The 18,941-nt window shown below is 43.1% G+C and overlaps 2 protein-coding genes across 4 annotated transcripts in view; both read right to left on the bottom strand.

Moving 5' to 3' along the window:
* The window catches only part of ash1l (ash1 (absent, small, or homeotic)-like (Drosophila)), a 29,601-nt gene extending 18,084 nt beyond the window's left edge, over positions 1 to 11,517 (bottom strand). For both annotated transcript variants that reach the window (XM_058618432.1, XM_058618433.1), the window contains exons 1-4: positions 11,277 to 11,517; positions 10,217 to 10,300; positions 6,683 to 7,485; positions 1,559 to 5,978 (exon numbers count right to left, since the gene is read on the bottom strand). In XM_058618432.1, coding sequence (XP_058474415.1) covers positions 1,559 to 5,978; positions 6,683 to 7,291 — 5,029 coding nt within the window. In that variant the 5' untranslated portion in view covers positions 7,292 to 7,485; positions 10,217 to 10,300; positions 11,277 to 11,517. The remainder of the gene's footprint in view (positions 1 to 1,558; positions 5,979 to 6,682; positions 7,486 to 10,216; positions 10,301 to 11,276) is intronic.
* Positions 11,518 to 12,387: 870 nt separating this feature from the next.
* Positions 12,388 to 18,724, bottom strand: rnf115b (ring finger protein 115b). Of its 2 annotated transcripts, none has more exons than XM_058619298.1 (9): positions 18,454 to 18,724; positions 16,131 to 16,189; positions 15,974 to 16,031; positions 15,661 to 15,827; positions 14,569 to 14,637; positions 14,380 to 14,458; positions 14,119 to 14,212; positions 12,959 to 13,074; positions 12,388 to 12,837 (listed from the first exon to the last, which is right to left on the bottom strand). In XM_058619298.1, exons 1-9 carry the CDS (start codon positions 18,529 to 18,531, stop codon positions 12,715 to 12,717), a joined length of 843 nt encoding a protein of 280 aa, XP_058475281.1. In that variant the 5' UTR covers positions 18,532 to 18,724; the 3' UTR covers positions 12,388 to 12,714. The 2 variants fall into 2 exon arrangements, with proteins under 2 accessions (XP_058475281.1, XP_058475280.1); XM_058619297.1 differs by having other exon boundaries at positions 15,674 to 15,885; positions 18,454 to 18,702.
* Between the last annotated feature and the right edge of the window lie 217 nt (positions 18,725 to 18,941).

The raw sequence follows: 18,941 nt of genomic DNA, 5'->3' as shown, positions 1-18,941 counted from the left end.
ACAAACATATACGTTTTAGTGCATATGTGCAGCTGATGGCAAAACCATTGCGGTACAGCGACACCAGCTCAACCTAGGTGCTGGTTATACTTAAGGGTAGAGCGAGCCCTCACATTGTGGACCTTTTAGGTAAATGTCTACTAAATATAGCATGTTAACAAAACACTCCACCCCTGCAGTAAGATGAGCTCTGGCAGAAATGCTATATCAGCTGTGGCCTACTGTGGCCTTCCTTAGTCACTATGTATGTTTGTCTTTCTTTTCTTTTTTTGCAAGGCCTGTAACCACTAGTAAGAGCTACCAAATGTCAAATAGTGTATGCACAGGGGATGTCACAGTGTTGTTCAAAGAGACTTTTTTTTTCACAATACCGCTTACTACTTTCTATGTTCAAATGGTGAAAAGCCACTATGGCTACATAGCCAGATCTGATAATTTTCCAGTGTTGTTCGAACCACAACTGAGGTATGGATGGTTTCAGTGGTTACCTCTACTCTATTTCTCAACACTGTGAAGGATTTTCTGATGACATTAAGATTCACTGCAACAGTATCAAGCAAGATTTGATAGTCCTCTTGTTCTGCCATCTGATGGGCAAGAGTTATTGCTCTAATGCATATTCCTCAAATCAGTGGTGGATTTAAGTCGGGGGGCATTGCTCACAAGCTAACATTAGCTCCCAGTCCCTGTTCATTTAGTTCACCAAAGGTTTCAATAAAACAAACAAACTCAGAGGTGTCCCACCCCTTCTAATACCAAATGACGATTTGTCAATTAGTTTAGCTTGATGAGTGAGTGGTGTTGTTGTGAGATGGGCAGCAACAATGACCATGACAACTGCTCATACCAGCAAGAGGCCAAAAACATACTATTTTCACAAAGAATAGAAAACAAGTTTTGTTTCACGAGTGTAAACAAGTGCATGCCAAATCAATGTTCAGAACAAGACTGTCCTAAGTGGATACACCTCTCTTGTTGACTCCATGCAGTGCCAGTCATCTAACTAATAGAAACTACCCAGTATACATTATATATGCAGCTGTACATGCCTTGACCTGTGAGCAAAAAATAAAATAAGGAAACCGAATAAGCCATATTATCGGTGCATTTGTAAATTCATTGTTTTGTTTTGACAGCAATAATATTTTAATTCAATAGTGCCATAAAGCTCATCAGACATCAACCAGTCATGTACAACCACATAATTCTTGATACAAATACATCTGAACTACTTTAAAATTACTTTAATGCAAAACTGACATTCACAATGTGAGATTTAATTTGGGTCAATGGAGTTTCCGCCACTGAATAACTCAAGTTCAGATGCTTTTAAAGCAGCATTAATGATACAATTATCAATTTGTTGTATAAAATAATAAAAAATAAATGCAAATAATTCCATACTGCTGTTCTTTACATTGGTTGATGAAGGTTTTCATAATTTTAAAACAGCTCTGCAAATGCTGTTAACAATGCATTGGTTTATCGATGACTGCTCACTGTTAAAACTTATTTATACAAATAACTGTTTTAATAAACTAAACAAAATGGGACTTACCCAACTCTCTCCTCTCTGCTGATGTTGAGTGGTCTTTACCAATGGGTCGGTCCCCACGGGAAAAGCTGGAGCTCTCTGGTACTAGGTCAGTCTTTCTGTTCTTTCCCCCCTTCAGCGTAGCGCGGGTGAGAGCAGAGGCAAAGAGATTTGTAAGGTTTGGAGAATCATGGGCTCCAGGTTGTGCATCCTCTGTGGGTGTGAGAGGCTCATCCTCCTCCTCACTGTCTGAGCAGTCAGCTGGGTCTTCAGCCCGTCCATCTGAGAAGGGACCCTGGCCAGGCATTACATGACCCCGTGAAAGCTGAGAGTAGTCTGCCTCAGAGTTGCCCATCCTGAACCAGGACTCTACTGGGTGGTGGCCTTTTGAGCTGCTACCCACTGTAAGCCTGGAGGGTCCTAGACAGGACAGTGAGCTCTCTTTCCGCTTGTACCTCTCTGCAGATGAGGTTGAGGAGGAAGAAGGGGAGTTAGCAGACGTGGCACCAGTTTGCTTGCTGGCACTGGTGCTGGGGGGGTCTCGTCCATAGCGGCATCTCTGTAAAGACTCAGCCATTCCCAAACTGCTAACCCTCTCTCCTTTTCCTGAAGCTCCGTTGTCGGATATCCCTGCATTAGACCGGCTCCCTGATCCACTTCTTGCTCCTTCCTCCCTGTCCTCCTCAGCACAGCGCTCCCTGTGTTTGTGTCTGTGTTTGTGTTTATGATGCCAGTTGAAGGATAGCTCAGAGGACATGGGTGGGTACAGAACGGGGGACCTTCCTCCCCCAAGGAAATCCTGCCTAAGTAGCTTATGTTTCTTCTTGTGAAATTTCGAGGGGTTCAGCAAAAGATGTGAAGGGTGGTGATGATGCATGTAAGATGTGGGAGGAGGAGGGGGGAAAGACGGTGAGTGGTGAGCATGGTGTGATGGGGCTGTGTGCTGTGACTGGTGGTGTGGGTGGGGATAGAGGGCACTGGCTGTAGGATAGCCTCTATAATAACCTAAACCAAGGGGACCGGAGGAATAAGGAACAGTGTATGAGGGATGGTAAAATCCTCCACTGGACAGTGGGAAACCAAGTCCAGGTACAAAGGGAACCTCAGACATGGACTCTCTCAGTTTTGGAGGCCGTCCCCGTTTCTTCTTCATGTCTGGTTTACGAACATAGTGCAATGGGTCACAGGAGTATGCAGGATGGGAGTAGTAGCTGCCAAAGTTAACTCTAAAGATTGTAGGCAGGAGGTCCCTGTGGACATAATGATGTGGAGGAGGGCCACCTGTGCCTCCTATGCCAGCATTGGCCCTGTTCCCTACCCCTGGGACTCTACTCGTTCCAGCACCTATGCCTATTCCACTACTGAGCCGATGCCCTGTAGTACGGTGTGCTATCCGTATTTCACTCAATCTCAAAACAATGTCATCCAGCTCAACAAGAAAGTCTGGGTCATGCCGGCGGGAGCGCAGTTGCAGGTACTTCTTCTTGCGTTTCCTTTTCTGTCTCTTTAGCTTATCATAGCCAGGACATCCATGACTGCGGCGTTTACACTTGTGCTTATGTTTCTCCTTGTGTCCCATTAAGGAGGAGGCAGGGGCTGCCGGATGAGGTCTCCGGGGATCAGGTGGTGACCTTGTCCCATGAGGTGATGGCGAAGGAGAGGGATGTTCCATAAGCACAGCAGAGTGTCGCCGCCTGCCTCTAGAATTAAGGCCTACCCCTGGACCCATTGCTGAACCAATGACACCAGACATTAATAATCCACTGCCCATCCCAGGTGGCATCCCAATTCCACCCAGGCCACCCGCCCCTCCAGCTTTCTCACCACGGTCAGAAGTGCTGTTATTATCTGTTCCTATACCACTGTCACTGGGCACTGTCTCCTCACTGTGTGACTCACTGACTGGTGACGGAGTGGCTTCTTTGAGCTCACTGAGGGGGGCAGGGGAGGTGGGATGAAGTGGCCGGGGAGGGGAAAGCTTATGATAATGGTAGTGCTGCCTGTAATGTTGGTGGTGATGATGGTATCCACGACAAGAAGACTTTTTCTGGGAAGCTGCTGTAACCATAGATGATGACGAGCCCAGTCCTGTATTGCGAGAATTAGGAGCTGAAAAAGTTGGGGGAGGGAAAGAGAATGTGTTGTGGCTATTATGGGAGTTAGAATAGTGAGTATGATTTGCAAAGTGCACTGAGCCAGGCTCAACAAAGCTGGCATCACTGATGGGGCTGTGGCCTCCACTAGACTGAGAAAGGGAGGGCGAGGGAAAGACTTCTGAAGAGGAGAGATGGTGCTGTTGCTGGGACTGTTGATGGTGATGAAGAGGGGAAGTGGTGTTGGGGGAAAGAAAGGGTTCTGGTGGTGGTGTTGACGCCATGGAATTACCCATTGCTTTTGGTTTACGGCCTCTCCTTTTACCCATATATATTGTGCCCTTTTTACTAACATTTATTTGTGGCCCAAGCTTCCCCCCAAAAGAAGCCGCCAGGGAGGACAACGATGGAGTGCTTGATTCCACAGGGCCAGCCACCCCACTGGTAGCAAGTTTGGGGGTGTCCTCTGGTCGTGGGCCTAAAAGGATTTGACTGAGAATGCGTTTCCGTTTCATACTTTTCATCTTATTGATCTTACCTATGATAGTTTTCATAATAAGCTGCCCATTTCCCTTATTGTGGAAACGTTTGTCTCCCATGTCTCCAGCCTCTGGAGCCAATGTAGGAGGTTGACCCTCCTGGGGTAAGGTAGGGGGAAGGCGCTTGGGACGTCCACGTTTTCTAGGCATAGGTTTAGGAGGGTTGAAATCTACCTCTGGGTGAAGAACAGGTGGGTCCTGCTCTTCTTTAGACTTTAGTAATGATGAAAAGACCTTGGAAGGGGCCAGCTTGTTAGGAGGGTGCCCATGGCCTGGAGCATCAAGCCTTGGCATTTTGGACTTTGGCCTTCCCCTTTTCTTAGGTTGTGATGGGAAAAGCTGTGACACTGGAGTTTGTGGCACAGGATTTGGTTTGACCTTATTTGGGTTGGGAGGCCGTCCCACTGGTCTTTTAACTGGTGGCAACTGTGTTTCAGAGCTTGAAGATAAAGACATAGTTGTTGTGACCTGGTCAAAAGGACTATCCTGGCATGTTCTTTGACTCTGTGTTTTGTTCAAAAAACGTGTCCAGTGGGGTTTCCTCCCCCTGCGTTTTTTAAGGGGTTTGCTGTCCTGCTCTGAGGGAGAGTCTAGGGATGAATCTGGAGAGTCATCTCTGAGGGGCGTCTGTGAGCCACTTTCTTCACCATCTGGCTCTGGTGGGGAAGGTACCCTTTGTCTAAAAGACTCAGGGGGACTGATAGTCCTAACATATCTGTTACTCTCCCAGTTTGGACTGCGCTTGTTTGGACTAGAGCTCTTTCCCCTCTCAACTCGCAATGACTTAGTATTAGTCCCCTTGTCTTTCCCTTCAGGGTTTCCTGTTCCTGTTAGTGGAGGGCCTTTTGTTAAGTCTCTGGGACTGTCCCTGTCCTGCTCCCTATCACTTGCACTGCTTTCTTCTGCCAGGGTGGGACTCTCACGTGCATGGTGTCCTTGTGAGGGAACAGGGGAACCCAGGTGACTCACTGCACTCACTGTCCTCTGCTCAGCTGAGCTGATGTTGGAGGATGTTATTGGACAAGATGGCAAGGACGTGGTTTGAGATTGGCAGTGAGAAGGACGCGACTGTGGCTTAGAAATGCTGCTGATGTTGTTTTCGTTGTTGCTATCCTTCGACATGGGTGACAGGTGGTTACTGCCATAAGTGAGTGCTGGGCTGCTGCTGCGACTACTGCTGTTACTGCTATTCATATTGATGCTGCTACTTGCTTTCCCAGCCCCATCTGTGTCCTCCTTCCTCAGTGGTGTCAAGCCGGGTAAATTTTCCATAACACTGTCTTTATTCCTAGAACCATAAGGCCGACCAGGTGGTCGTGATACAGGAGGTGGCGGAGAAAGGTGGACCATTCTTGAGTATGTGTTTCTATTGGCCATAGCCCTGTCTCGCTGCTTAGCTGTGGGGGCCATAAAGCCTGAGCTTGGGAGAGGTGGAGTGGGGTCAATCTTTGTGGGTTTTGCTGGCTTTGGGGTCTTTGATGGTGGACATGTCGCTATAAGTTGCGCTAACTTCTCAGTGACTGTGGGTGCTCCCCAGTTTTGCACAGCCTTGTCCTTGTCTCTTTGACTTTCAGTGCTGTAGGTGTATTGAGGTGTTTTAACACTGTCAAAGCTGGGTTCTTTTGATGCAGGTAGTGGTGGAGAAGGTGAGGATGTCCGGGGATTGAGTTGTGGAGTTGCTGCTTTCTTCCCAGAGGAATGCGTTTTACTGTCTGGTGGAGGGCGGTGAAGGTTAAGAGGTCTCTCAGATGTGGCGGCTGCTGCTTTTGTGTCTGGCTTTGTGTCAGACTTGCAGTCTATCTTTGATGGACCCTGCAAAATACACACATATATATATATAAAAAAACAACACAAGATGGCCAGTGATTAATGAAAACATTTAGGTGGTAACTGATGAAGAATTACATTTATGAAATACAATTACACAGATGCACTTGCAGTCTCTAAACACTAGATAATACAGTCACACTTAATCTGTGAGATCAGATAAACATTGCATATTATAGTAGCACGCAAAATAGGTTTCTTTAACCCTATACAAAATTCTACTTATTGTTGACATTTTATGTGCAATGCTACTTTCAGGGCAAACTGGGGGAGGGGCTGTTACGCTCAACTAACATTTAATCGGGGTCAGACTGGGGACAGAGAGGGTAAGCTGGATAGAAGGGTCAAATGGGGGGGGGGGGGGGCATGGGCATGCAGAGACAGTGGATAGATGCCACAGACGGAAGGAGACCAGGGGGGCAGTGCTTGATGAATAGAGACAGGCCAACAGACGACACAAAGAATACTAGAGAACAATTTATGTTCTGCTCTTTATCTGTGCAATAACATGGTGATTACTTGGGTAACCTAGTTGTGGGCCACTATGTTACCAATAATGGACTAAGAACATTCAAAGAAAGTAATGTAAAAAAACATTAATAATGCATTGGTTAACATGCTGACTGTCAATAATAAGTGATCTATTGTTGAATAAAAGTACATTAATTTACTATGTTCTCCCTCCTCACCCTTTTTGATGGAGCACTCCCATTTACTTGGGAGGATGACATGGTGGTAGTGCTGGCAAGAGGAGGAGCAGTAGGAGGTGGTGTAGGAGCTTTCGCAGAGGGGGTTGAGGATGATGATGGGGGTGGTCTGTTGACACTGGGACTCTTTTCCCTCTCTTTTTCCCTGCCATTTGAAGGACTCTGACTTTGATTGCCTGGCCCATCACTTGTTGTTGCTGCACGGTTTCCACGAGCCCCGCCTCCACCACGCCCTGTGTGCCGCACAGTGGCCCTGAAAGCTGGCCGGCACACATAATTCTCCAGGATTTTAGGTGGCTTCTTCATGCGCTTTGCTTGAAGACCAATCTTAAGTTTGACATTGCCTTCAGACAGGCTGCTTTCTTTGATGGAGAAATGTGACTGGTCGCCACCAGCACCTCCTGGACCACCTGTGCCTGCCCCTCCAGTACCAGCTGAGACAGTGGCAGCTCCATCCTTCTCTCTATCTCTCTTCTTTTCATCCTCATCCTCTTTTCTTCCACCTCCTCCCTCCTTTTCTCGTTCTCCAGTTGGTGCACCTGAGATAAGAGGGGGAGGAGTTGCAGTTCCCCCTTGCATCTTCTGATCCATCACAACTTTAGGGAGTGTACAAGTTTGCACGGGAGGGAAGGTTGGGGATACCAGGTAGAGATCTTCTCAGGGAATGGGATGGGGGGAGAGGGGAGAGGGGAAAGGGGGGAGAGGGGGTAACTGTGAGGATGAAGCTCTTGATTTGAGGTGGCTTCTCTCCCTTGGCTGTCCAGCCCTCTTTCTCCGTCCTTCAACTGTAGGAGGAAGAGCAGGTAAAGCAGGGGAGAGAGAGGGAAAGAATGGAGGAGCAGACAAAAAAGTCCACATTAGTCACTGCAACACCCAACATCAACCAAACACTGACAGTTTTAAAAAGTGCCCTACAACTAAGAGGTATGAAACGTCTTCAAATGAGTGATGGTGCAAAGCAGATGGAGGGCAACAATTTTTATCATCTATTCAGTTAGAGGCTGTCCTGTCTGGGTGAATTTTTATGGTGTGTTTGTCCTCACAGCCTTTAACAATCTGTGACCTATTTACACAGCCAAGACTCATCTACCTGAGAAATGTAACCATAGGTCTAAGGACTCGAGGAGATAATCTCAGAAATGCAAAACCCAGCATATACAGAGTCAATAGTTAATACCACAGTCCCATCATTCAACTCAGAAATCATTTAACCTCCCTCATTAGTTGCAAGGAAAACACGAGATAGAGGTATTCTGCTCATGCACTGTTAGCAGAGCGGCAACAGAGTGCTGCATGTGTCTTAATTGTGAACCTTAGAGCATAGCCCAATTCAATGAAGTTGTCTACATCTCCCCATGGCCACTGAGTGATTTAATGTGGATTCACCCCCAAGCAGGTGCTTTCTCTGTGTGGAGTCATTTGGAGGCAATTCAGAACTGTGACTTCAGCACATTGGGCCCTCTGGGAATAGACAGCGAACATGGCCGCCTTTCCCACCCTTTTGCCAGCAGCAAATGAGAGTGAGTGATAGAGCATCAATGTCTTGGCAGTCTCTCCATGCCCTACATTAGCGATGAGCACTAAAGAAGCCACTTAATGGAGCCTCAACATAGTCGTACAAGTTGCCATGATTAAACCACAATAGAAAAAGAAAAAAGGGAATCTACCCTACACAGAGTATTAAGAACACCACATTTGTTTTCTGGTTATGAATGTAGAAAACAGTAGAAGAAACTGTAAATGCAGCCCAATTTTTGGAGTCTGGCCTGTACTTCCCCCACACCCTCTTTCTGTGTTTACTTCAATTACTCACTCCATTTCGCCTCAAAACTGCAGACTCCCCCTCACTACACATACCACACTCAAATCACACCTCCCTCCTTTCTGTAACACTCCATCAATCTCTGTGTTCTTTCACTGATTTCTCAAAGTGTTTCCATACACTTCCTCTATTTAACAAACTTGGAAATCAGTAGTAACAGCACACAAACTGTCACTGTTTTCCTACTTTAATCAAAAACACATTTCACCCACCATCCCCCCTGACTCTGGTCTCTGAGTCCTTTATAAGCAGTGTGACAAATGTTCTCCCCATTCTTTCATACGTAACACTGATGCTAGCTGCTTCCGCTGCCTGACAGCAGCTACGCCAAAAATAAGCCACTGTAGCACCAAACATAAGTCTAAAGAAAAGCCTCCTGAAGAGTCAAAACATTCCTCTAACCTAACACCTCTTAATCTAGTCATTTACTGACACTTAAAATAGGGTGAATCACTTTCTTATTTGTGATTCATAAAACGCAACACTAAAACATAATTTTCACATTTAGCATCACAGTGCTTATTTATTTACTAAGCAGTTAAGGTTTCACTGTAGTCATTTCAGCAGAATAAAACAGAAGTAACAGAATAAAAACACATACTGTTAAAAGTTATGCCTGTCATTTGCTTTTGTTATTACTTCCTGAACAATAACTTACAGAAAAAAGAATGAGACAAGAAAAACGGGATCAAATGTCAATGTCATCAAAAAAATCAAAAAACTACATTAGGTCAAGAACCTTTAAAAAAAATGGCAGAGCAGGCAGGAACGTAGTAAACAACTTCCCGCGCCCCCTCCCATTTCTTTCCTCCCCTTATTCCCTCCCTCTTCACTTTTGCACACGTTGTTCATAACTGCTGATTTCCCTTTGGCCATAGCAATAGTATCCAACCCACCCACCCCCACATCATTCACATGAGGACTGGCGTCTGCCCTCAGAGCTAGGTGTCATTTCCACTGCTTTTACACTATTGGTATTAATACAGAGCCATGCTCAGGGGGAAAGCAGCCAAATTCCTTTACTACTACGATTATTCTCTGTTTTGTTGTACCGCAGAAACGCTATGACACTGACATAAAAGGGCTGGCTACAGGGTTTAAACCTTAAATATTTAAGGGCTGCAGCTAGGACTTAATTAAATCAGACGAGAATGACAGGTGTCACTCTGACAAGTACCATGCAAACATCGTCAGCATAAAACAGGCCAATGAACGCCAGTGCTGTGCTGTCAAAACTACAAGACGATATTATTCTAAATGGTATTGTGCATTTTCCTCGTGTTATATAAAAATCGTGGGTGAATGAACAAACCAAATATCATGATCTGCTTTCGGGTTTTCGATGCAGTCAACACTGCACCTCAAGGGAATAGATAACATACTCTAGCGAACTAATCACCTCACATTTCCAATGCAACTACTAATATTAACTCAGCAGATCCACCGCTATGTACTCAGACTTATAATTACGGGGAACAAATCCTGCCCCAGAGACATGCTCTTTCAAAATTTTGACAGCACAGCACAGCACAGATTAACACTACATGTGGTCGAGAAATAATTTCGCATTTAACGATTAAAAACCTGCTCAGGAGATAGGAAAAACGATAACCGTTGGCAATCATCTACCATATCAGTAAATGTCCTCAAATAGAGTGATAGAGCTAATTTTCATATTGCATTCAGTGACTCACCTCTGTAATTGTCCAGAAACGGTGTTCACATTATTTAACTCCGTGTCCTCCCTTGTGGCCTCATATTCTCTCATCTTCCAAGTGCTGAATTGTCAAAAAAGGGGATAAAAAAAAAGATCAGATGCTTGCTTTTCAATCCATAACTGCTTTTAAGATACACGTCCACGTCTCAACACGAGCTGGAGGAGGCTCAGCCTGAAACTAGTTAGTGTATTCAAGCTACAAATGTTTTCACGTGGGCCAAGATGGCCATGTAATAACGAGGTCATTATATATTGAATGCAGCCACAAATCTCAATCAGAGATCAATGCACACGCACACAATCTGATTAACCTTGCCACTTCCAAAACACAAAGTTGCGATGCTGTGCAAGCATCGACATCCCAAATGATGGATTTTCACATTAAGCTAGATGATAACAAGTAATGATGTATAATAACATGGCTCTCGAGACAACCATTGTTGCTGTGTGCTGTGTTTATTTTTGCAACAACCTAGTAGCGACTATCCGTACTATAATAGACACCCTGTGCTTCGTTTTGTGTCAATGGCACTGGCAGCAGCTAACTAGCCATACATCAACCAGCCTGTTTTGAGGACGGTTTAAGCACATTTTAGTGCACACAGAGTTAAAATGTACAGGTTGGAGACAACAAATGAGCAGCAAACGCCCACAGCTTCCACACAATTTGTGAAAACCGAGTGAATATGACACAACCCGGGACAAGTGATGCACATAATCTTACATCTCCGTCACATTCTCGCAGGCACTCGTGTTACTACATCTCAGCTACGGCGGCTAACGATGCACTAGCAAGTCAGCTAAAACGAGAAGAAAAAAAATTCCCACCGCGTTGATTCAAGGACGAACGCACAATAACACGCGCGAACAAAATCACCGTGAATGATATCCCAATTGTATAAAATGACAGATGCAGCGCCGTATAAGATATTAAAAAAACACTAACTGTCAACAAAATGGCGGCTGCGTTGAATCAACAGAGACCCGAAATGGATCTCCCTCCGTTCTTCCTCGGTGTTAAAATCCCCTTTCCTTACAGCAATTAGTATCCGTAAAACCTCCCGTGACGCTCCGAAATCCACTCCGACTTGCCGTTAGCTGGGCTTGGATGTGTCAGCATGGGCCTCTCTCGTTAGTCGGGCCTCCATGTCTGCTCAGCCCGTATCGCTAGTACAGTGTCAGTACAACACGGGCATTATCGGTCCCAGGGAGGGAGGGAGTGAGGAGGAGGCGGAGGGAGGACGAGAGGAGTGCAAATGTCGGTTGTACGCGGTTCCCTGGTCGTTGATTTGAAAGTGTGTGCGTGTTTCGATATTTCTCTATTTTCGGTTTCCGCGGTTAGCTGTGATTTGACGTGGTGGAGGGTGTGTTTTGCTGGTATGCAACAGTCAACTGTCAAAGTGGCGACCACACAGGCTGTCAGCATAACGTTACACTACATAAACAGTGTACCGGAGGGAAAGGGCAACGGAAGAAGCCCTTTAACCCATAAATAAATCATTGTGCTCCATAATGACGTTGTTTTTCTCTTCTGTTACAGCAGTGGTCGAGTCTGAGTCGAGTGTTCTCGAATCCCCATTCGAAAAAAAGAAAAGAAAAGTCATCTAGGCCTGAGTCAAGTTTTAGCAGTGTTAAATTTATATTATTATCTAACAGATATGTAATAAGTGTTAATAACACTAATAGTAATAAACAGATACAATTGTTGTGAACCTAACATATTTATCTATCCTTGCTGTTTGACGAAAGTCAAAAGTTTAAGCAGAATTTAGCCAACAGATATAAACCAGAGAAAATGAGGAAGACACAATAAACCATGGCAAACAAAAGAAAACGTGGTCTCTGAGACAGTGGTGCACTTCCTCCCGGAATGCAAACCATTCAGTATAACATTTAGCAGTTAAATTCTGTAATACCAAATCTCAAATCTTTGTTTCATTTGATTAAGCCCCAACCGATGTGTTATCTCCATGTATACTGTCACTGTGATCTAATAAAGCTTGACAGTTCTGACCACAACATTAGCCAATGATATGCTGTCACATCAGTGAAACAAAAATAGCCTATTTGGTTGGTACATAAAGGTCAATATACAGCGTCTGCCTCTGAATGGCTCATAATAGTAAAGATGAAGTGAGGAGCAGAGGATGAGGGTCACAAGGTTAAGCTTTAATAACAGACTTTTGTATAGAAATATATTCCCTATTAAACTGAGTTTTTTAAAAAAAAAAACAGATGGTGATTAGTTAGTGCATGAAGTTGTCATTGAGTAAACCAACTTTAAACAAAACTGCCACATCCTTTATTTATGTGCTGTATAGTGACAATGTTTGTGTAAAAAAAAAAACCCATAGTCCTTGGTAGAGATGTATGATACAAATGAAAGCTGAAGCTGCAATTTTTTAAGTCTGTCTTGGAGGAGAGCAGCATGTCTATTGAAAACAGTAAAGGAGGTAGAGTAGTTCACTTTGTTTTTCAGATCGCCTGCCTCTCCTGTTGCTCTGCCCTGATAGCACGATCTCCTGCAGGTTGTGCTGTGGATGGGAGGCTGTTATCGACGCCGTCAAGGCTTTTGCGGCACACTGGGCAGGTGTCATGCTTTGGACAGAGGAGAGAAAAACTTGATCATCCACAGGCAAAGAGTCAGCCATGCAACACACTGTCACAAATCAAATAGACCTTCTGATCCGACTTTCCACAAGCCATTAACTGTCCTTACCAGCTCCAGCCAGGGCACTATACAGTGACTGTGGAAGTAATGGAGACAAGGTAGTTTCCTGACAGATTCCCCAAATGAATACTCCTCCCTACAAACTGGACACTCCAGTCTGCAGTCTGGAAAGGCAAAATAAGACAACCGTGAACAGAAATTAAGATTCATGACACCATAAATGCACAAAATCCTTATTATAAGCCAGTAAAGTGTAAAACAGTGTTACTAATGCAATGTCATTTCATATTGACCCGGTTTAATCAGATGTGAAAGTGGAGATTTAGCAGCTTCTGAAAAAAAAATAAAAATGGGAGCAATGGAAAGACATGAGAATAGAATGAAAGACAGGAAGGAAGGAAGACTGGTAACAAACTGTAAATTACATTTGAATAAACATTTACAAATACAATTTTACCCTTAGTGCTCACATGGCACGGATCCATGCCACAGGTGCACCCTTTAATTGGGAATAAAATACTAGGGCTGCAACTAACGATTATTTTCATAATCCATTAATCTGTCAATTATATTCTCGATTAATCAAGTAATCGTTTGGTCCATAAAATGTCAGAAAATGTTGATCAGTGTTTCTCAGACATTGCTTTAATTCCCTATAAACACTCGATTAATAATCGATGAATCGAGTAATTGTTTCAGCCCTATAAAATACAGAACTCATCCTGGGGTGTGTGTTTATAGGTCTCCAAAAATGCGTTTTGTGTCTTCTTGGTCTTCATATTTAAAAACAAAACAAAACAGGAGTAGTAATAATTGTGCAGAATTCACAAAATAGACAGTTTTTGTTCATAAAAACCAACCAAGTAAACTTTAAACTGTAGCGTATTCGCAAATTTCACAAATTCAATCTGATTTTAGAAAATTTTGATTACTTCTTACTCAGGTGTTGGTGAAAATGAAATAAATATATAATTTCACCGGATTGCCTATAGGTTGTGCTGGAAAAAAAGGATATGAGACACTATATTGCACATTCATATAGCCTCTGTCTATACATTTTAATATAACAAGCAGTCTAAATGCTCTGTGTTCTAAGGGTTAAAGGCCAACGTTTTCAAACCAGCCAGTAGGGTTAGTAATTAGAGTTTAATTAAGTAGAGAAAAAGGGTTAAGACTAGTAATATGATCCAGTGTGTATGCCAGCCCACCTTTTTGTTCCTTAGAGATGCAAACTGATGGCAGGGATGAGATCATGTCCTTTTCTGCAGGAGGTGGACCTGAACCCTCCAACTGTCCTAACAACTGGTGAGTGGGAGAAGAATAAAATGTAGAGATGTACAGGTGCAGGGATGCAGAGGACAAAAAAAACACATTTTATCTAATTATAACTTCATAATAAACATATCTTAGGCTGTAGATGAAGCAAGACGCTAACATTAATGTAGCCACAGTTCCCCAACATCACTGACCTCTGTGATGACAGCATCCAGACCTCCCTGACCCCACGCATAGTCTGCTGGGTTTGCGTATAACTGTAACATGCTGGATCTGGCAAACAACAATGTAGTAGTGAGAGAGAGAGAGAGAGAAATGAGGTCAAACAGAGCTACATGAAATCTAAAGTAAATAATGTGAATCGAAAACCAAAGAGCGTTTACAGTGCAGCTGGTGCAGCACCAGGGTTTCCGTTGTTGGCGAAGATGTCAGCTAAGACCTGCTGTACAATCCTTGAAAGGGCAAACACAGAGAGCAAACAAGTCTGCTGTAGTGCGTCCTCACACACACAAACTTCACACTTTAGCTGTCTCAATTCATGCACCTTCATCGACTAAGTAAGGGTTAAGGGGGCGTTAAGCAGATGAGGAAAGTGAGGAAGGCTTCTATGACTGCACTTTTATGCAGGTTGAATAAAAGATGCCGAATGATTACAGAGATCGATGAATGCAACGCGGAACTGTTTCACCTTATAAATATCAGATCATGAAAACTGAATCAGAAATACTTCATTAATCCCAGAGGGAAATGACTCAAAATTGCAGGGAAATGAGCGTGTGGAAGCGTTCTCATGTAAAAAGAAGCTTATGATTTGATGATCTATTATTCAATTTATTGAAACCTAATTGTGCTGATAGATAACAGTTGTTACCCCCGCTTATTAAAAGTGCACGAGATCAAAGATAAAATTGTCTTTTTCCCCGCACTAGTATATGTTCCACAGCAACAATAATAATGTACTTGAGAAATTTTCAACTCATTTGAAATGACATTATCTCAATTTCACCCACTTGTCTTTTTTTAAATTATTCAGTAATAGACATTATCTCATAAATATTGAATGTGTATTCAGTGTCAAATATCAGAGAATTGAAAGCTGTGGTGCATATGAACTTTTGTTGATTTTTGTTGTTGAACAGAAAAGCAAAACTGGACTCAGACTGGACTGAGGGAGTGGTTGTGTGTATACAGCAGTAGTGCAGGGAGCAGAAAGCATTTATCCTGTTAAACTGCTACATTTTTGAGCCATAGAATTGACTAATGGGATTTTTGAAGTATAATAAACAACCATAATGTTATCACACTCCTATTAACCTCAACTCTCTTCTCCCTTCTACTACACATCATTCCAATCCAAATGCCAGTGATCACATTATTGGTGGCGACTTTTGTACAACACTAAATCACTTTTTTTCTTTTTTTATAAATCAGATCAACAGCATTCTAAAGCAGATGTTGGTGATGTCTCTGTGTACCATGTAAACACACCCTTCCACTGCAGGCCTTTGCTCAGGCCTGGACGGCCTCTCCGGCTCAGGCCGGGGTGAAGACTCTGGTTCTGTGGCCTCAGCAGCAGCCTGTGACAGCGGAAAAGAGCCGGTCTGACCTGCAGACACCTGCTGGCTGTCATCTGGACGGGACCCTGAGGAAGGCGGATGGGACAGCAGAGCAGAGCGCTCCATAAACAGTAGCTGCCATAACTTCAAGAGAGACCAGAGAAGCAATGTGTCAAACAAAGCCACAGAGGAAGGGGGTGTTCTTATTAAAATGCCATTCACGAGGACATACTTCTGAGAACAATGAGTCTGAGTCTTCGCTGGCAGATGACGTGCTGTCCTGCAGGAGACTGGAGCACAAAATGACAGTCATTATAAACCACAGATGTACAGTATGTTTATTAATTTTTTGTAAAAAAGTACATTAAAACACCAAAACTCAGGTGTACCTGGACTCTTCTGTCACCTCCTCAATGAAGCCAGAGTCACATCTGGGGCAAACCAGGTCCTTCAGGAGAGCAAAGATACAGTATACACAGTATAGATATTCAATTCAAATCTATCCAAAACTATTTGGATACAGTTCTCATTTCTTTACAGGCCTTTATATGAGGATGTAACCATCTCCATTCTTGGTTATTGGCTACAGATATAGTATGTGCATTCCCTGAACTAGAAAAGATTCAGCCTGTAAAACAACAGTGTCCCAGTGTTGGATGAGGCTGAGTGAGCGGTGAGATCAGTGCAGGTGCAGGACAGTGACGTTCTGAAACTAATCTTTCTTCTGAATGACAGTGCAGAAACAGTCTGGAAAGAATCAAACCAGACACACAGTTAAGAGTTTTGCATCCCAACCACTACACCACACTTACCCTAACCATTAAATCACATTGACATATGTAGAGCCACTAAAATAGCAGCACATTATTGTTTTCTTGACTATTTTATTATTGTATGTGACTGTAACAATAGGATTTACCGTATTTATGATCTTTTCTTTGTTTTTGGAAATACTGCCCCAGACTGTAGAATGTCACGGGTTGCATGTCCTTTTTCTTTTTCTAACCTCCTGATTAAAAATTGTACTTATTATTAGTTACTACAATAAAGTGTTGTGTTATCTGTCTGTACATGTAACGAACATCTGTCTGTCTGTCTGTCTGTCTGTCTGTATGTGCAGTGCCGACTTTGATGATGTTTGGATAAGAAATGCAGGAGAACGGGTACGGGGGGTGCTGCACTCACAGAAAGCACTGAACTGGTTTACTAGTGCATGTGCAGCATGTTAAGAAGTTAAGAAATATTAAGCTGTTGAGTAAATGATTAAGGAATATTTAACGATTTCATCACATATTTGTATCATTTATCCTACTTTTAACTTCATAGAAGCCTTTATGTATAATTGATATATGTGTAACCCTCATTTGGTAATGATAAAAGCACAGAAAGACAAATGGGGAGTTAAATAAATAACAGCATGACATTAAAGGCATTAAAAGACATTCAAATAAAGTCAGTTATTTAAAAAGAAAACCTTGGTAGAGCTGAATGAACCATAATGTGCTGTGTATTAAAACCTAAAAATGTAAAAGACATTACATTTAAACAGTTGCAAGCAGAAGTTGGATGGGGTTAAGGTCATATTTCTAAAATACTCAAAGGGAGGAAGTATACTTGGTATTGTTTCATGAGTCAGATCCCATCTTGTATAAAGTACCTTAAAGGGATACTTGAGTAAAAGTACAAGTATCTTCTCCGAAAATTACTTTGGTAGAAGTTGAAGTCACTTTTTTTTATAATATTACTTAAGTAAAAGTCTTAAAGTATATGACATTTACTGTATCAAAAGTCACGTTCTGATATAAATGATACTTATGTCTCAGAAGTAAAAGTATTCAAAAAGTGAGAAGCAAGGATTGAGCCATGGTGGCTCAGTGGTAGGGTGAGTTGTCTTTCAACTGGAAGGTTGTGGGTTCAGTCTATATGTGTCCTTGAGCAAGACACTTAACCCCATGTTGAAGTGTGTGAAAGGCAAAACTGTGGTGTCCCACTTAGCAATTATTCTTCTGATTTTATTTGGTACTAACAAAGATGGTTAGAGTGAATGTAGTGGAGTAAAAGTAAAAGTTGCTAGAAATATAAATAGTAAAGAACAGATACATGAATGTTGTACTCAGATAAGAGTGTGAGAAGATGTCCAGATGTTAGACTGGGAGGCGCATGTGTGTGTGTGTGTATTGGTCTGTCGTAACACTGTCAGTGCGTAACTGTGCCATAAATAGCGTCACGGTGCGCTCGCTCCCTCTCCCTGCTGCTGCAGCTCAGGCACAATCAATAACACTCAAACTGAGCCTAATAACTTACGTGACTGTTCAGACATTAAAACGCACCATGTGACGCTGTGAGAAGCCTGTGGTGACACCCGACCAGCCCTTCACACACAGCTGACAGAAGACAACTGGACATAAGGTCTCCAACAGTGGCGGCGCTTCTAAATATGGCAACGTGAATCGCCAGAACGGACTCCCTTCCCTTCTTTCTCTCCCTTATGTAAAATCATGGTGCGCACTCAGCGCGTATTAAACAAAACAAACACCATTACGCCTCAATGAGCGCTGAGAGTGATATTAAAGCTTATTATCGTAGCAGATATGATTTAATACTAAATATTTGCGCTTTTCAAAAGACAAAGTCAAACAAATCTCATTCCAGCGCATGGATGAATCCAGGCCAACACGTGTGGAAATAACAACACTCTCCAAACAGACTCACCGGGAGCTTAGGGTTTGTTTCACGTTTACAGCAGTGACAGAAAAACCGGTGTTGCGTTGCCTCTGCAGCCTCCGCCATCTTCACGGTGACGTCCGTGTGTGAAAAAGCCCATAATAGTCTGAGGCCAGTGGAGCAGATCAGAGCAGAGCTGAGTAAAGCTGCTCAGCATGGTCTGGTGCCCGGGACATGTCACCATTAAAGTATTTCTAGAGAAATACTAGCAATTGACCTATTTTCAAGTTTTAAATAAAGAAAACAAAATAATCAAACTAAATTTCTTAAGGCTGCAAACATGAAATTGCAGCCTGGAGTTTTAAAAAGCAACAAGTTGTCAGGATGACATAAGGACTGCAGTTTCTTTGAGAAGTGTTGGGTGTCGCCCGAGAGTGTATGAGTGTATAAATGTTTTAGGAGAATGTCTGTTTCTTTCACAGAGCAGGAAGTCAACCAAATCTGCATCCTAGCAACACAACTCCACTAAACACATG

The sequence above is a fragment of the Solea solea genome, chromosome 20 (genome assembly GCF_958295425.1).
Source record: "Solea solea chromosome 20, fSolSol10.1, whole genome shotgun sequence".
Taxonomy (NCBI): Eukaryota; Metazoa; Chordata; class Actinopteri; order Pleuronectiformes; family Soleidae; genus Solea; species Solea solea.
This window is presented reverse-complemented; position numbering and strand designations above follow the sequence as displayed.